Genomic DNA, 14525 nt, shown 5'->3' on the forward strand with positions numbered 1-14525 from the left:
CCATCACTGGCTGTAGCGATCCAACATACTCAGCAGCTGCATTACAAATTAATCTGCAATTAATCTGCACTGTATAGTAATTGGCTTTTTCACACTGACTTACTTTTGTGGGAGGGTCAGTTTGGGGCCAGTATTATATATACTCTTTCCTCCGAATTTTTATTCCTTCAAATAATGAGATTGCTGTTACAGGAATGAAACTATTTGCGGACTGATTTATTTGCCCGAGACCTTTGGTGACCTGCAAGGGAACACAAGATGATGGACAGCAAGCACATTCTCAGGGTTGAGTTTTTCATTTAAGAACCTCCAATAAAATTCCTGAGGATCACTATACTTTGCATTGTGAGTTCTCGCCAACATCTTGATCTGACTGGACAGGTTAAGTGTTGTACAACATTATCCACACACACAAAAAGAAGCTTTTGAACTCTTAAAACTCTTTTCCATTCCAAAATCAGGCCACTCGAATGTTACTGAGGTTTAACTCCGGTTCTGTATAAATACAGACAAATCCTTTTTTTTTTTTCCTTTTTGACTGACAGGCTACTCTGAACCAGGAATCATAATATTCTGATTGCAAACTATTATTCTTTGCAAACCACGGTTTGTGCTAACGATTAACTCATGGAATCACAGCCATAAAGGCAATGTGGCAATAGAGAAATTAATGGAGTGGTGTTGCCACCTGCTACTTTTTTTTTTAACCTAAGCGGCTTCCTTCCAGATAGAAATCACATCAAGTGGCTCAGCTTAAAACAATGGCTAACAATTTAGCAGACACAATACAAATGTAGAAAAGAGAAAAGAGAGACAAGAGAAAATCATCTATCTCGGGCTACAGCAGGAGGCTGTTAAGGAGGCTGGAGACGCTGCCTCCTATGAACCTTTGGAAGATTAAGTGGTGGAGCTATAACCTTCAATAATCCAACAAAATGGTTTCCAGGTGTTCACCTACTCCAAAATTTAATGATCGCAATGGAAACTGCTTCCGGTTAAAGAATAAGGAGAGACACACTCCTTCCGATGCAGCCATCTGGAAGGGTGCCTTTGGAAGCAACTAAAGCAGGGGGTTGGTCTAGAAGACCTCCAAGATCCCTTCCAGCCTCCTTATGATTCTATAAGGAGTCCTTGGTGCTCTCTGAGCTTGCGTGTTTTCTTGCAGACGTTTCATGAGCCAAACTAGGTAACGTCATCCCTGCTAGTAAGGATATAGCACTGATGACGGTACCTAGTTTGGGTCATGAAACGCCTGCAAGAAAACACGCGAGCTCAGAGAGCACCAAGGATCCCTCATTTCAACCCTGAGTTACAAATATTCTTCTTTATTGGTACTAGGATTCCATGTTCTAAAGCACAGGTGTCAAACTCGATCACGTCACTTGACATATCGCGAGGTTTTTTGCCTTTGTGGAGCCCGGGGTGGGCGTGGCCTTCGCATGACGCACCTGGCCTTCGGGCCGCCACTTTGACAACCCTGTTCTAAAGGAACGACCTGATAGCCTGAATTTGCCAAGGGAAAGTGGGAAACTCTTAGATACAAAAAAGGGGGAAGGTTGATGGGAGTAAAACCATCACCCCACTCTCTCTGATGTATCTGGGCAGGATGGATGGGATTCTTCTAAAGTTCTGAAGACGACAAAAGAGCTACCTTGACAGAGAGGGAGCTGTCAAAGAACGGTATATAGGCCATTATTCTTGCCGTCTTTTTTGCAAGCTTCCTCAAAATACAAACCTGGTTGTCGTATGGAAACAAAGAATCGTGGGACAGCTAATCTTTGCACAGGAACACCTCCATATAGACTGATATAAAGTCTGAAGTCAGGGGGAAAAAACCCCGTTTTAACTTCAGCTCCCTCCTGAAAAGTCCACAGAACACAAAATGCTTCGTAGACAAACAAAAGAAGGCAAACAATCCTAAGTGGTGTCAATCTTGCATAAGATGCTCTGAGAGTCATGCGGGTAGAGTGCAGAATTTATTTAAAAAATGCTTTAAATAAATACATGCTTTGTTCTGGTTCTGGTTCTGGAATTGCAAGCCTTGCACCGGTTAGTAAGTTATGATTGAGTCAATAAACTGCATCGGTTGCTGATTTGCTGATTTGCTTCTAGGGCCAAATTAAGATGTTGGTTTTCACCTTTATGGCACAAGAACAGTTTTGCCCCAATGGGATTGGTCTGCCCCATTCACTCTGGCAGAAGAGGTATATTTTGGACCCCATCAACCAAAAGAACTTGATTGGCAGAGTCCAGAAGAGCCTTTTCTGCCATGTCCATGGAGATTCTCAGTCATCCAGGTCATGGTTGTCCCAAGGGTGCTTTTTCCAGAGGCAACTGGACTTTCTGGTTTTTCTTTCTATTTCACTTCTCCAAGAAGTTTCTTCAGCTCTGACTGGATGGTGGGGAATGGAAGGATTTATATTCCTTGCAGAGGGCTGGTCATTTGCATTCTTTTGGAGAGTCGTTGAGGCCACCAGGAGGTTTATCTGTGCCCTCTGGATAACCTGAGTAGTGGAGATGCGTGTGGAGCCTTCTTGAAACTGCAGAAAGGACTATATTGTAGACTGGAGCAGTGGTGGGATTCAAATATTGTTGCCAGCGGTTCGGTGGGTGTGTCTTCGTGGATGCGCTTTGCGCACGTGCACGCTTTGTATGGGCGCACGTGCCAAATGCACACTTTGCTTAGGCGCAGAGGCGTTCTAACTCGCCTCCTGTAACCTGCATGATCCCAGTCACTTCAGCAGCTGCCGCACAGCACTCTTCTGTGCTGCGCAAAGCAGCTGCGCTTCAACTTCAGCGGATAACAGAGAGTATGGGAGCCCCGGCGGGTGGGTGAGCCCAACACAGAACAGAGGAGAGAAGCGGTTCGGTCTCTGCTGCTCATCGCTTGCCAGAACTGGGCCGAACCGGTAGAATACCACCACTGGACTGGAGATAGATGGTGTTGTATTCCTCTTCCTCTGTTGAGGGCTGCTCAATTTTGACATAGCCTCTTTGACCCCACTTTCAAACCAGTGGTCCTTGCTATCCAAAACAGCAATAGCACCTAGTGCTTTACAGCCCTTTCTAAGTGGTTTACAGAATCAGCTTATTACCCCCAACAATTGGGGTTCCCATTTACTGACTTGGGAAGGATGGAAGACTGAGTCAAACTTTGCTGTCCTCAAAAGAGTGGCCGTTGTCTTTTCTGCCATGGTCCCATGGAACTTTAGGCCCCTCCAGGTGAGATCTGTCCTCACCTGCTTGGCCTCTCGAAGGGGTTGAAAATCTGACTCTGCCAACCGGCTCGGGACCCTAATGCAGGCATCTTCCTTTGGAGACGGTTAATAGGTTACAAGATTCCAATTCCATTCTGTTTTCATATTGGTCTCTTTTGTGTAGCCTTAGTTCATTTTAAGTGTTTTAATTCTTAAGGCTTTTCATGTTCTTATTGTTTCTATATTGTATTTTTATATTGTTGTAAGCCGCCCAGAGTCTGCTTGACAGTGAGATGAGTGGCATAAAAATTTAATAAAATACAGCTGGTAGTTTGAAGTGAACATTACATGGATGTTCACCACTCAAGTCTTGTATTACAAGTAGTCCTCAACTTACAACCATTCATTCAGTGACCAACCACACTGAAAAAAGTGCCTTATGACTGTTATTTATGACCGTTTCAGCATTCTCATGGTTACCTGAACAAAAACTGGACACTTGGCAACTGACATGGGTTTGTGGTGGGTGCAGCGTCCCGGGGGTGTGTGTGTGTCATGTGATCACTTTTTGTGACCTTCTGACAAGCAATCTCAATGGGGAGGCCAGATTCACGAGACAACCATGTTGCTAACCTAATACCTGCAATGATTTGCTTAATAATTGTGGTTTAAAAAAAAGTTGTAAAATGGGGTAAAACTCCACTTAACAATTGTCTTGCTTAGCCTTAACAACCTTCTGCTTGAGCCCAGAAATTTTGGCTCAACTGCAGTTGTATGTCGAGGACTAGCTTTAACTGTGATAACCAATCAGGGGATATGGAGTCGTAATTCTAAAATGTTTGGGGTGTGACAGGGGGAAGAATGAGGGCAGAGACCCTCAAGAGGACGGCCACTCCCCTTTTTCTTCTCTAATTAGAACAGGGGAACCCAAACTTGGCAACTTTAAGACTTGTGTGTAGACTTCAACTGCCAGAATTCCTCAGCCAGCATAGCTGGCCAGAGAATTCTGGTAGTTGAAGTCCACACATAAGTCTTAAAGTTGCCAAGTTTGGAGACCTCTGAATTAGAATATATTTGAAGTATTCAATCACAACATAGAGGCTGAAAGAAAGCATAATAACGTTTTCATTACCTATTGTTCACCCAAGACGGATCTGAATTTGAAAGCACTCTAAATACTGCTGTTATAAAAATAACATTTGCATTCTTTTCACAGGGCATGGAAACCTGCACTATTCTCATTAACCCTGGGTGAGAGGCTGTAGAAGAGAGAGAATTATCTGGTGCAGACAAAAAAAAAATGTAAAAAAAAGGAAAAAGGAAAGAAAAAGAAGACATCGGCAATCCCGGGAAGACTTTGCATTTAAATTATTTATCGTCTCTTGCCCACCCAGTATCCAGATAAAAAAAAGAGAGAGAGAGAGAAAAGAATGGAAAAAAAAAAGCCTTTCAAAAACAGTCTGTGAAGCAAAGAAGGAATATGTAGCCAAGTGGAACAGAATCTTGAATGGGGTAATAGAATGTGGCATTAAATTTATGGGATAGAAAAATATGGGGATAATATAAGGATCTGTCACGTGCCAAAGATTAACTACTGATCTGATAGCAGGTCTCCAGCATAAAGCGAGAGAAAAAAACCCCACATCATTTCTTATTGTGTCTTCTCTACTTAAAAGAGAAGTGGGGCCTTTCAAAGGCCCTTTGCAGTTGTCACGCCATCACTTTTCCCTACAATTTCCCCAAAAAACAGGTAAAGCTGAAGAGAAGTTGACACTTGTCTCATGCTGAAATCTTTAGGGCAGGCCTTTTGAGGAGTGGATAAACCAGAAATCTTTTCAAGGACCACACACTCCAAAACTTCACAAATAGCATCAAAGTGGCATTGTCTCTCACCTCAACTTGTCCACCAAACATGGAGCAAATAAGTGCCATTTTTATAGAGAGACCAGCACATTTTGCATTCACAGGATCTTTCGGCTTATGTCAGGGAAAAACTGCTTGATGGCGCATTCTTCACGACACTGAAACAATCCTCTTATACAGAGGCTGTAGATTCTCGGTTCCTGGATGTTTTTTAAGAGGCTGGACTTCTTGACGATTTTGAAATCTCTTATCTATCTATCTATCTATCTATCTATCTATCTATCTATCTATCTATCTATCTATCTATTTTATATTGCTGCCTATTCGCCCATGGTGACTCGAGGCGGCTTACACAATGTAAAACCATATTTAAAACAAAAAATTAAAATAACAATAAAGACTAACAAAAAGAATCAAATAAATTAGTAAAGTACAATAGAACAAAATTTGGAGGGGGAAAAAAAACCCCAACTCCCACCCACCCCAGTCCCGATGACAGCACAGCACAGATGGGCTCCATCCCTTTCTGGGTTCCCCAGGCCTGCTGGCAAAACCAGATCTTCAGTGCCTTCTAGAAAAGTATCAAGAGAGGGGCCCATTCTAATTTCTGGGGGGATGATGTTCCAGAGAGAGGGAGCCACCACGGAGAAGGCCCTTCTTCTGGGTCGCACCAGGTGTATCTCCCTCAGGGGTGAGACCCGCAACATTCCCTGCCTCCTCGCTCTAATGGGTCAGGTAGGTGTGACCAGCAAGAGTCGTTCCCTCAGATAACCCGGTCCTAAGCTGTGAAGGGCTTTAAAGGTGACAACCAGCACCTTGAATTGCACAAATAACTTATGTTATCTTATCTCATGTTATCTTATCTTGACAACTATTTGTCTGAAATGTTTCCTGCCTGAGCAGGGACTTGGACTAGTCCAGGAGTCTCCAAACTTGGCAACTTTAGGACTTGTAGACTTCAACTTCCAAAATTCCTCAGCCAGCCATGCTGTCTGGGGAATTCTGGGAGTTGAAGTCCACAAGTCTTAAAGTTGCCAAATTTGGAGACCCCTGGACTAGGAGATCTCCAAGGTCCCTTCCACCTCTGTAATTCTGGTCTGTGTTCAATATAATCTTACCTATTTGTTCCAGGACTGATGTGTAAATGACACGTCCTTCCTATAGATTAGGGGTGTCAAACTGGCAGCCCGTCGGCCAGATAGGTCACATGTAGGCCACACCCACCCCAGCTCCACAAATGGACAAAACGGAGTGAAACACCACGTGGCAGCAATGTGACGTGGCGATTTTGACACCCGTGCTATAAATAAAGGAACTATGCAGTTCCTATGTCCGTTATTTCCTGGAAAGATTTCTGAATGACGCTTGTGTCCCTTTCGAAGAATTCTGTAAATATTGTGGCAAACCTGCTCACTAAATAAGGAACCGAAGAGTCTGGAGCCAGATGCTATAAAATATCTACCTACCTACTTATCTGGCTTGCATGCAGGGGTGGGATTCTACCGGTTCGGACCGGTTCTATAGTTCGGAGAACTGGCAAATCGTGCCCCTGGCTGGCCCCGCCCCTCTCCACCCACCCCACCCCTCCTCTCCCCTCCCAGTCAGTCCTCATCGCTGACTGCGTTCTCCCCCACCCAGTCACTCCTTAAGGTATTTCTTTCCTCCCCAACGATCAGCTGTTCCAATGATCAGCTGTGCCAGGATCCCCCTCACTGTCTTACTGCTTCGCCTAGGAGGCTTCCCTGAGGCCCAGGAGGCAAAGCGGGGCACATGGGAAGGGGAGGAGAGAGGATGCTGCATGCCCCACGCTCCGTTTTTTTGCCTTCCTGGGCCCCAGGAAAGTTTCCTGGGAGTAAAAACGCCCCCCCCCACCCCGGCTTCCCTGAGGCCCAAAAACAGAGCACAGGAGGGTGCTGTACAGTCCCCTGCGCTCCATTTTTTGCCTTCCTGGGACCCAGGGAAACCTTCTGGGAGCAAAAAACACTCCCCCAGGAGGCTTGCCTGAGGCCCAGGAGGCAAAGAAAAAGAAAAAAAAACCAACGGGGTTGGGGGGGGGGGTTGCAAAAAAAGAAGAAGAAACGCCCACCCAGCCACATGGCCACGCCCACCCAGCCACGCCCACAGAACTGGTTGTTTAAAAATTGGAATCCCACCCTTGCTTGCATGCCACCCATTTCACCCAGAGGCGACTCTAGTAATTTGTGTTACTGCACAATGCAGAGTTGTTCAGGTAGGCCTTGACCTAGAACCACTTGTTTAGTAACCGTTCAAAGTTATAGCAGCACTGAAGAAAATGATGGTTTTTCACACTAATGATCATCGCAGCATCCCCATGGCCATGTGATCAAAATGAAGGGGTGCTTGGCAACTGGCGTGTATTTATGACAGTTTGCATTGTCCTGGGGGTCATGTGACTCATTTGGTTCCTTTCCAGCCGGCCTCCCACAAGCAAAGTCAATGGGGGGAAAAGCCAGATGCACTTAATTACTGTAACTGCAGCAATTTGCTTAACAACTATGTCACAAAAGGTTAAAAAAAACAGGGCAAAACTGACTTAGCAACAAAAATTTCCAGTTTTATTTCCTGGAGCCCCTCCGAAAACCAAGGAGCCATCCAGAATTAGCAGATGGGGAAAGGCCATTTACTAGAAATCCTATAGACTACTCTTCCCAACTCCATTTTACAGAAATTAACATGGTGTTGTATCGACAGTGCTATCCCCATAGGAAGCTTCAGAGAGGATTAAAAACGTATTAGCAGCTCAAGCATTTGAAGGCCACTGATGCAATGATGGAGTAAAGCTATTCTAGAAACAGTTCCACACCAGGAATAGATTTTAAATAAACTAGAACATTATCTTCATTAGTTATATAGTTTGGTTCTCTCTCATTTTACTCTGTGAATGTGCCAATTTGATCATTCCAGGGATAAGGTCCATCATCTTCTGGAAGTGACTTTTCCAGAACAGAAAGTCCAGGATAGTATTCTAGAACATTCTGGATCCCCTCGGAAAGTTCCAGGAATAGAACATGGAATTCCACATACAATTCTTTTGTCTGGATTTTGATATTCTAACAACAGAGTAGATTGCTTCCAGATGGTGCCTTTTTGATTTAACTACTCTCTTTTTGGGACCCACTATACTTGCAGCTGTTGCACTGAATTAGGGATTAGGGAATAGATGGATTTTAATGTACTTTCCAATCCATGGATCTTAAAAAAACCCCACCATATTCCACACAAATTTTCAAATCCTCTGACTCAAATAAAACATGACTTTATATTTCTCCAGGACGTTAAGGAGTACAGAGCCAAAAAGCATCGCAGCTTAATGTTTGCAGAGAGCAAATCCAGAGAGAAGAGAGACTGGGGAAGAGCAGTGAACCTTGCTGAGATGTATTAAGTAAAATAAAATTGTTATAAAAAGCATGTGGCGGTGGGGGAGGGGAGGGGAAGAAATGGCATTTGTAGCTCCATTTAAAGGGGGGAAAAGATTACTGAGCAGCAAAGCATGGTATCCTTCTAGGCTGGTTCAGAAGACTGTGCTTGGTTACCAAGGCCAATTCCACTTGGTGTTCTAACCCAAGCCTCGTTCAAATCAAATAAACACAAAGTATATATAAAAGCAAACTTTTTTAATGTGTCTCTGTGAATTCTATTCATTCACAGCAAAAAGTCATTAAAACCAATTGTCCCAGATAAGAGCGAGCCCTTTCAAGGTTGTGAAAGGCTGCCAAGAACACAAGATTAATTGCAGGGAACTATCCAAAACCAAAAGTCTCCGAAAACAAACCAGAATAGACAGGACTTCCACAAGAACTTGGAGTTGAAAGAACCTCTTTGCTTCCTGCAAAGAACCCAACCCGAGGGCTGGCTTTTATCCCTTATGGGAGGGGCCATCACCTTGCAGCCTTACTCCCAAGTCACCCATCCTGCTTCAGCTGCTCTTTCCTTCAAGCAGCCCTGAGCACACGTGCACTTGGCACAGCCTCCTTGGGGACCTCTTCATCACTGCTGCAGCCTCCACAAGCTCCGAAGGCAGCCCTCCACCCTCTGATAGTCCCGGCCCCATCCCTGCACCACACACAGGCCCCTCATCCCCTCATTAACAGATGTGCTTTCTCTGTTGTCAAGCCTGATCTCTGAAGTGCCCCTCCTCACTGCTGACTGGGATAGCTGGCCTCTAGTGGTCTCACACAGAGACATAAAGCACCTGGCTTTTCTCCCATCTGGGATCAGTATGGTACATAAGCCAATTCTGCAGTGAGACTGTATGTTAAGATTAGCAGCCTCGATTAAGTGCCATTTATTTTGGTTCTGCACGGCATTTGCTTCTTTGATCCTGATTTCCTCTTTTATTTTTATTGGTGTGCGCCCTTAAGAGTTAAACTGGGAGAGCATCAGCTTTATAAATCTTTTAAACGAACATCTATATAAAAGTCTGACTCAGCTGGACTGTTTACCAAGTCCTGGCTGTTGGCTACTCGATAGAATTAAATGTACAGTTGCAATTTTAATCACTTGACTCTTGGTTGTGATCATTTCCCATGGATGCATTCCAAGAGAAAGGGGGTGGGGGCTGCCACGGCCTTGAGAAAGTGGAACGAGAAGGATAAGATAACTTACTTCCTGTACCTTTACTAACATGTAGCACTCAACATGGATTATCACCCCAGCCTACTTTTTAGAATAGAATAGAATAACAGAACTGGAAGGGACCTTGGAGGTCTTCTAGCCCAACCTCCTGCTCAGGCAGGAAACCCTATACCAGGGGTGTCCAACCTTGGCAACTTGAAGACTTGGGGACTTCAACTCCCAGAATTCTGGGAGTTGAAGTCCCCAAGTCCCTGCCCTATACCATTTCAGACAAATGATTATCCAATCTCTTCTTTCCAGTATTGGAGCATGTACAACTTCTGGAGGCAAATTGTTCCACTGATTGATTGTTCTAAATGTCAGGAAATTCCTCCTTAGTTTTAGGTTGCTTCTCCCCTTGGTTAATTTCTTCTTGTCCTGCCTTCAGGTGCTTTGGAGAATAGCTCGACTCCCTCTTCTTTCTGGCAGCTCCTGAGATATTGGAAGATTGCTATCACACTTACGATCATTGCAGCATCCCCAGGGTCACAGGATCAAAATTTAGACACTTGACAATTGACTCGTATTTATGGCCATTGCAGTTTCCTGTGGTCATGTGATCGCCTTTTATGACCTTCTGTCAAGCAAAGTCAGTGGGAAAGTCAGATTCACTTAATAACCTAAGTGTTTCTAACTTAACAACTGCAGTGACTCACTTAACAACTGTGGCAAGAAAGGCTGTAAAATGGAACAATGTTAGCTTAATAACTGTCTCACTAGGAACAGATATTTTGGGCTCAATTGTGGTTGTAAATCAAGGACTACCTGTATTAATAAAATGGTAAAACAGGGGGCACATAAGGTAACTTTAGATTGATTTTTTAATTGGCCATGTGACTGAATCTAGAAGAGTATTTAACTTTTTATTGGTGATTTGGGTAAAAGAGTTGAGGGACTGATCACCTGCAGATGTCATTAAGTTAAGGGACTAGCTTATACTTTAAGAGAGAAAGAGAAGATTAAAAATGGATTAGGCTTTAGCAATGGGTTGAAATCAATATGATGAAATTTAACAGGGAGAAATGCAAAGTCTTGAATTTGGCAAGAAAGATGGAAGGCTGTAGGATGGGAGGGACTTGGCTGTACTGTATGTGAAAAAGAACTGGGCTTTCTAAAGAATCACAAGTTGAACATGAGCCAATCAAATGAAACACCTGCTAAAAAAACAAAACACTATTTTGGAAAGTATCACCAGGAATACACAATCCATATTGTGGGAAATAATTGTCCCGCTCTGCTTTGCTATATTCAGATCCTACATTTCTCTCCTGTTTGACGCACTGCAATCTGGAAGGGACATTAGCAAAGTGGAATCCATTCAGAGATGGCGAGGGGACTGGAAACTAAGTCCTAAAAAGCAGGGAGGGGTCTCCAACCGTGGCAACTTTAAGACTGGCGGACTTCAACTCCCAGAATTCCTCAGCCAGCAAAGCTAGCTGAGGAATTCTGGGAATTGAAGTCTGCCAGTCTTAAAGTTGCCAAGGTTGGAGACTCCTGCTATAAAGAATGGCTGCAGGAACTAAGCATGTTCAGCCTGCAAGCAAGAAGACAGAAGATAGGCACTATGGCAATTTTCTGAAACTGAGAGTTTCAATAAAGAAGGGAATGAACCTGTTCTGTATTGTCCAAGAGATCATAACTAATGAGTTGAAACTACAGGGAAATAGATGCCTCACGAAGTGGCATAGTCCTTTTTACCAGAGATCTTCAAACAAATGCTGGATAGCTATCTTCCCAAAGCATTTTAGCAGATCCTGCACTGAGTGGGGTTGGATGAGTTGATTTCTGAGCTTTTTTGAACTCTTATGACCTGGCCTTTCTGATCCACACTGGCTGCTGACAGATTACTGTTATAATTTCTATTTGGGGATGTCTTTGAAAGAAATTCAGAAGCTGCAGCAGGCTGAGAATGCAGCAGCCAGGCTTCTGTGACATATTCCTCACTGGGGGCATGCGACACCAGTCCTGGATCAGGTTCACTGATTATAAAATAAATCCTTTCACCAGGACTGAGAAAATTTATTCTGTTCTGTTCTGTTCTGTTCTGTTCTGTTCTGTTCTGTTCTGTTCTGTCCTGTCCTGTCCTGTCCTGTCCTGTCCTGTCCTATCCAGGGGTGGGATTCAAATTTTTAACAACCGATTCTGTGGGCCTGGCTTAGTTGGTTGTGGCTTGGTGGTCATGTGAATGGGTGGACATGGCTTGATGGTCATGTTATTGGCTGGGTGTGGCCAACTCAATATCACTCACATCGAGGTGCACATCCTCGCCTGGCCTCTCATGACTGTAGGGATGCTGCAACAGTCGTAAGTGTGAAAAATGGTCATAAGTCACTTTTTTCAGTGCCATTGTAACTTTGAATGGTCACGCCACACAAGCAAAGTATCAGCAAAGGAGGGGGGAAAAACTCCAGAGAAGTTCCTGGGACAAAAAGTCTAGTCCTGCCAAGAATGTAATAAGGGTTAACGGAGAGGCAGTTTCTGTAAGCAACACCAGAATGTTTCCTTCCTGCCTTCCTTACAGGATTAGGCCAGTAATTTCTTCTAACAACCAGTTCTCCAAAATGCTTAGAATGGTAACCGTTCTAGCGAATAGGTGTGAACTGGTAGAATCCCACTCCTGATCCTATCCTATCCTACTCTTCTTCTATTGCTAGGGTAATGAAACATTTGCAAGAAAACAAGCAAGCTCAGAGGGCACCAAGGACCCCTCATTTCAGCCTGAGCTATACACATTCTATTGAGACCAGACTAAGAGTAGCTTTGTCCATTCCATTCCCTATTCCTATTTCATGCAATTTGAAAAATTATTGTAAGCTGACTTTTCAGTGTGTATTTCATGCCATTTTGGGTGACAGTTTTACGAATGGTGTCATAAGGACTGTTATGTATTGACTCACCCATTTGTTGTTAACTAAAGCTGTTAATAGTCATGATCTGACCTTGGTGGAAGTGAGTTTGTTCTGAATAAACCATATTAATACAAAACCAAACTAGTGGTTAAGGCATCAGGCTAGGAAACATGACGCTCTAGTCCCACCTTTTAAGTCCAGCCAGATGGCTTTTGGGCAGTCATTCTTTCAGCCCAACAGACCTCAGTGGGTTGTTGTTGTGGGGAAAATAGGAGGAGGAAGGAGTTATTAGGCATGTGTGCACCATCTTGAGTTATTTATAAAAAATAATAAAGGCGGGATATATATATATCTACACACATATGTATTAGAGTATATATAGTATATACATATCATATTCATATACATACCATGTTTCTCATATAATAAGGCCGGGTCTTATTTTTTTTTTAAGCCCCGAAAAAATGGCTAGGCCATCTTTTCGGGGGTGACTTAATCCCCCCCCCCTTGCATCTTCGGGCGGGCAGCGATGGCTTGGATGTTGACCTCGGCATTGGTGGGGCACTTCATATCGGGGTCAACACAGGCAGCACCGTATCCGAGTGTGCAACAAAAGTACTTCCTAACGGCAAGCCCCCGCCACCATTCCCCCCCATTTTGCATGTTTTAATATAGGCCTTAATTTGGGGGGAGGGGCTTAATTTCATTTCATGCCTATAAAACATGCTGGGACTTCCTATTGGGGGAGGTCGTATTGTTGGAGAAACAGGGTATGTATACACACATATTACAGACACAGAGGAAGAGAGAACCATGCTAGTCACTGCATTAAAGAAAACCTCCAGGATCTCACTGTGTGTGGTTGAAGATCTTTAACTTTAGCAAAGGTACTCTTCCCTTCTCTGAGAGGGGAGAACAACCAGTCCAACTCTTCCATGAGTGTTCCAGCTTCTTCAACTTTTAGACTGCTTTCTCCTTGAGCAGCCAAAACAATCAGACTGCATTCCACACCAATGCTAGCAACTCCCTTACCTCCCAGAGGTAGATGCTTTCAGCAATGCCTGCCAAGATGTAGAGACCGTTGGGAGCAGCTGTCAGGCAAGCCACTGGGCCTGGGCATATTATCTTCTGCTGGAGTTGATCCTAGAGACACAGAAATAGAAAGCCAATGAGCACGGATACGCTTGTCCTGAAAAGAGATTCAACAGGGATCAGAGGGAGCAAACCCTACCTGACAAACACAAGGAGAAGGTAAGAGTGTGTGCCAGGCTCGAGAGGGAGAAACTGTCACTCGGTGGTCGAACACACACTTGAGTTGCATGCAGAATATTCTAGATTCAATCATCCGGTTAAAAAAAAGGACCAGGCAGAAGGAATAGAAAACCCACTCTGCCTGATCTATAGATGCTAAGTGAACAATATAATATAATGTAAGATAAGCATGTACAATTAGATTGCTGTAGTAAGACTAGAGACATCCAGAATAACCCAACTGTTTCCCATTTACAACATAGGCTTGGGGATGCCTTTAAGAAGTCCACAAATGAGATACTAAGTCAATGGCTCTCTTCTGCTATGGCTCCCCTGCATTTGGAGTCTAATTATTTTCAACCTTGGAGCTGCAGAGTTAATCCAAACACAGTCATTATCGCTGATGGAAATTCCCCTTTCTTAGCACTCCTCTATCGAAAACCGTCCAAGCCGATGGCCATTCTTGCCTTAGTAGGAAATGCCTTTCTAGGAGACACTTTGTGCAAAGAAGTCCTTTATTAATTTCTTCCCAAACGAGCCCTTAAATAATAAAGTTGTAGCATTATAAGCAGCAAAGTATCTCACCAGTTCTTTCTTAGTCTTTATGCTTGACCAAATGCCAACACTAAATTGCACCTAAATGAGAACTCTTACAAACAGGATTACAAGTGTTTTGTGCCTGCAATACAATTTAAGATTGTCAACTCTAAAACTTCCAGGTGTAAATACT

The 14525-nt window shown here is 43.7% G+C and overlaps 1 protein-coding gene across 3 annotated transcripts in view; it reads right to left on the reverse strand.

Moving 5' to 3' along the window:
• Nucleotides 1–14525, reverse strand: part of WDR18 (WD repeat domain 18) — a 64580-nt gene that overhangs the window by 42657 nt on the left and 7398 nt on the right. For 2 of the 3 annotated variants that reach the window (XM_087922728.1, XM_026699006.2), the window contains exon 2: nucleotides 13577–13687. In XM_087922728.1, coding sequence (XP_087778854.1) covers nucleotides 13577–13687 — 111 coding nt within the window. Of the gene's footprint in view, nucleotides 1–13576; nucleotides 13688–13775; nucleotides 13947–14525 lie in introns of those variants that run through there. The other variant, XM_087922729.1, reaches the window with a different exon arrangement.

This window comes from Pseudonaja textilis, chromosome 1 (genome assembly GCF_049901715.1).
Source record: "Pseudonaja textilis isolate UNSWEBS1 chromosome 1, rPseTex1.2, whole genome shotgun sequence".
NCBI lineage: Eukaryota > Metazoa > Chordata > Lepidosauria > Squamata > Elapidae > Pseudonaja > Pseudonaja textilis.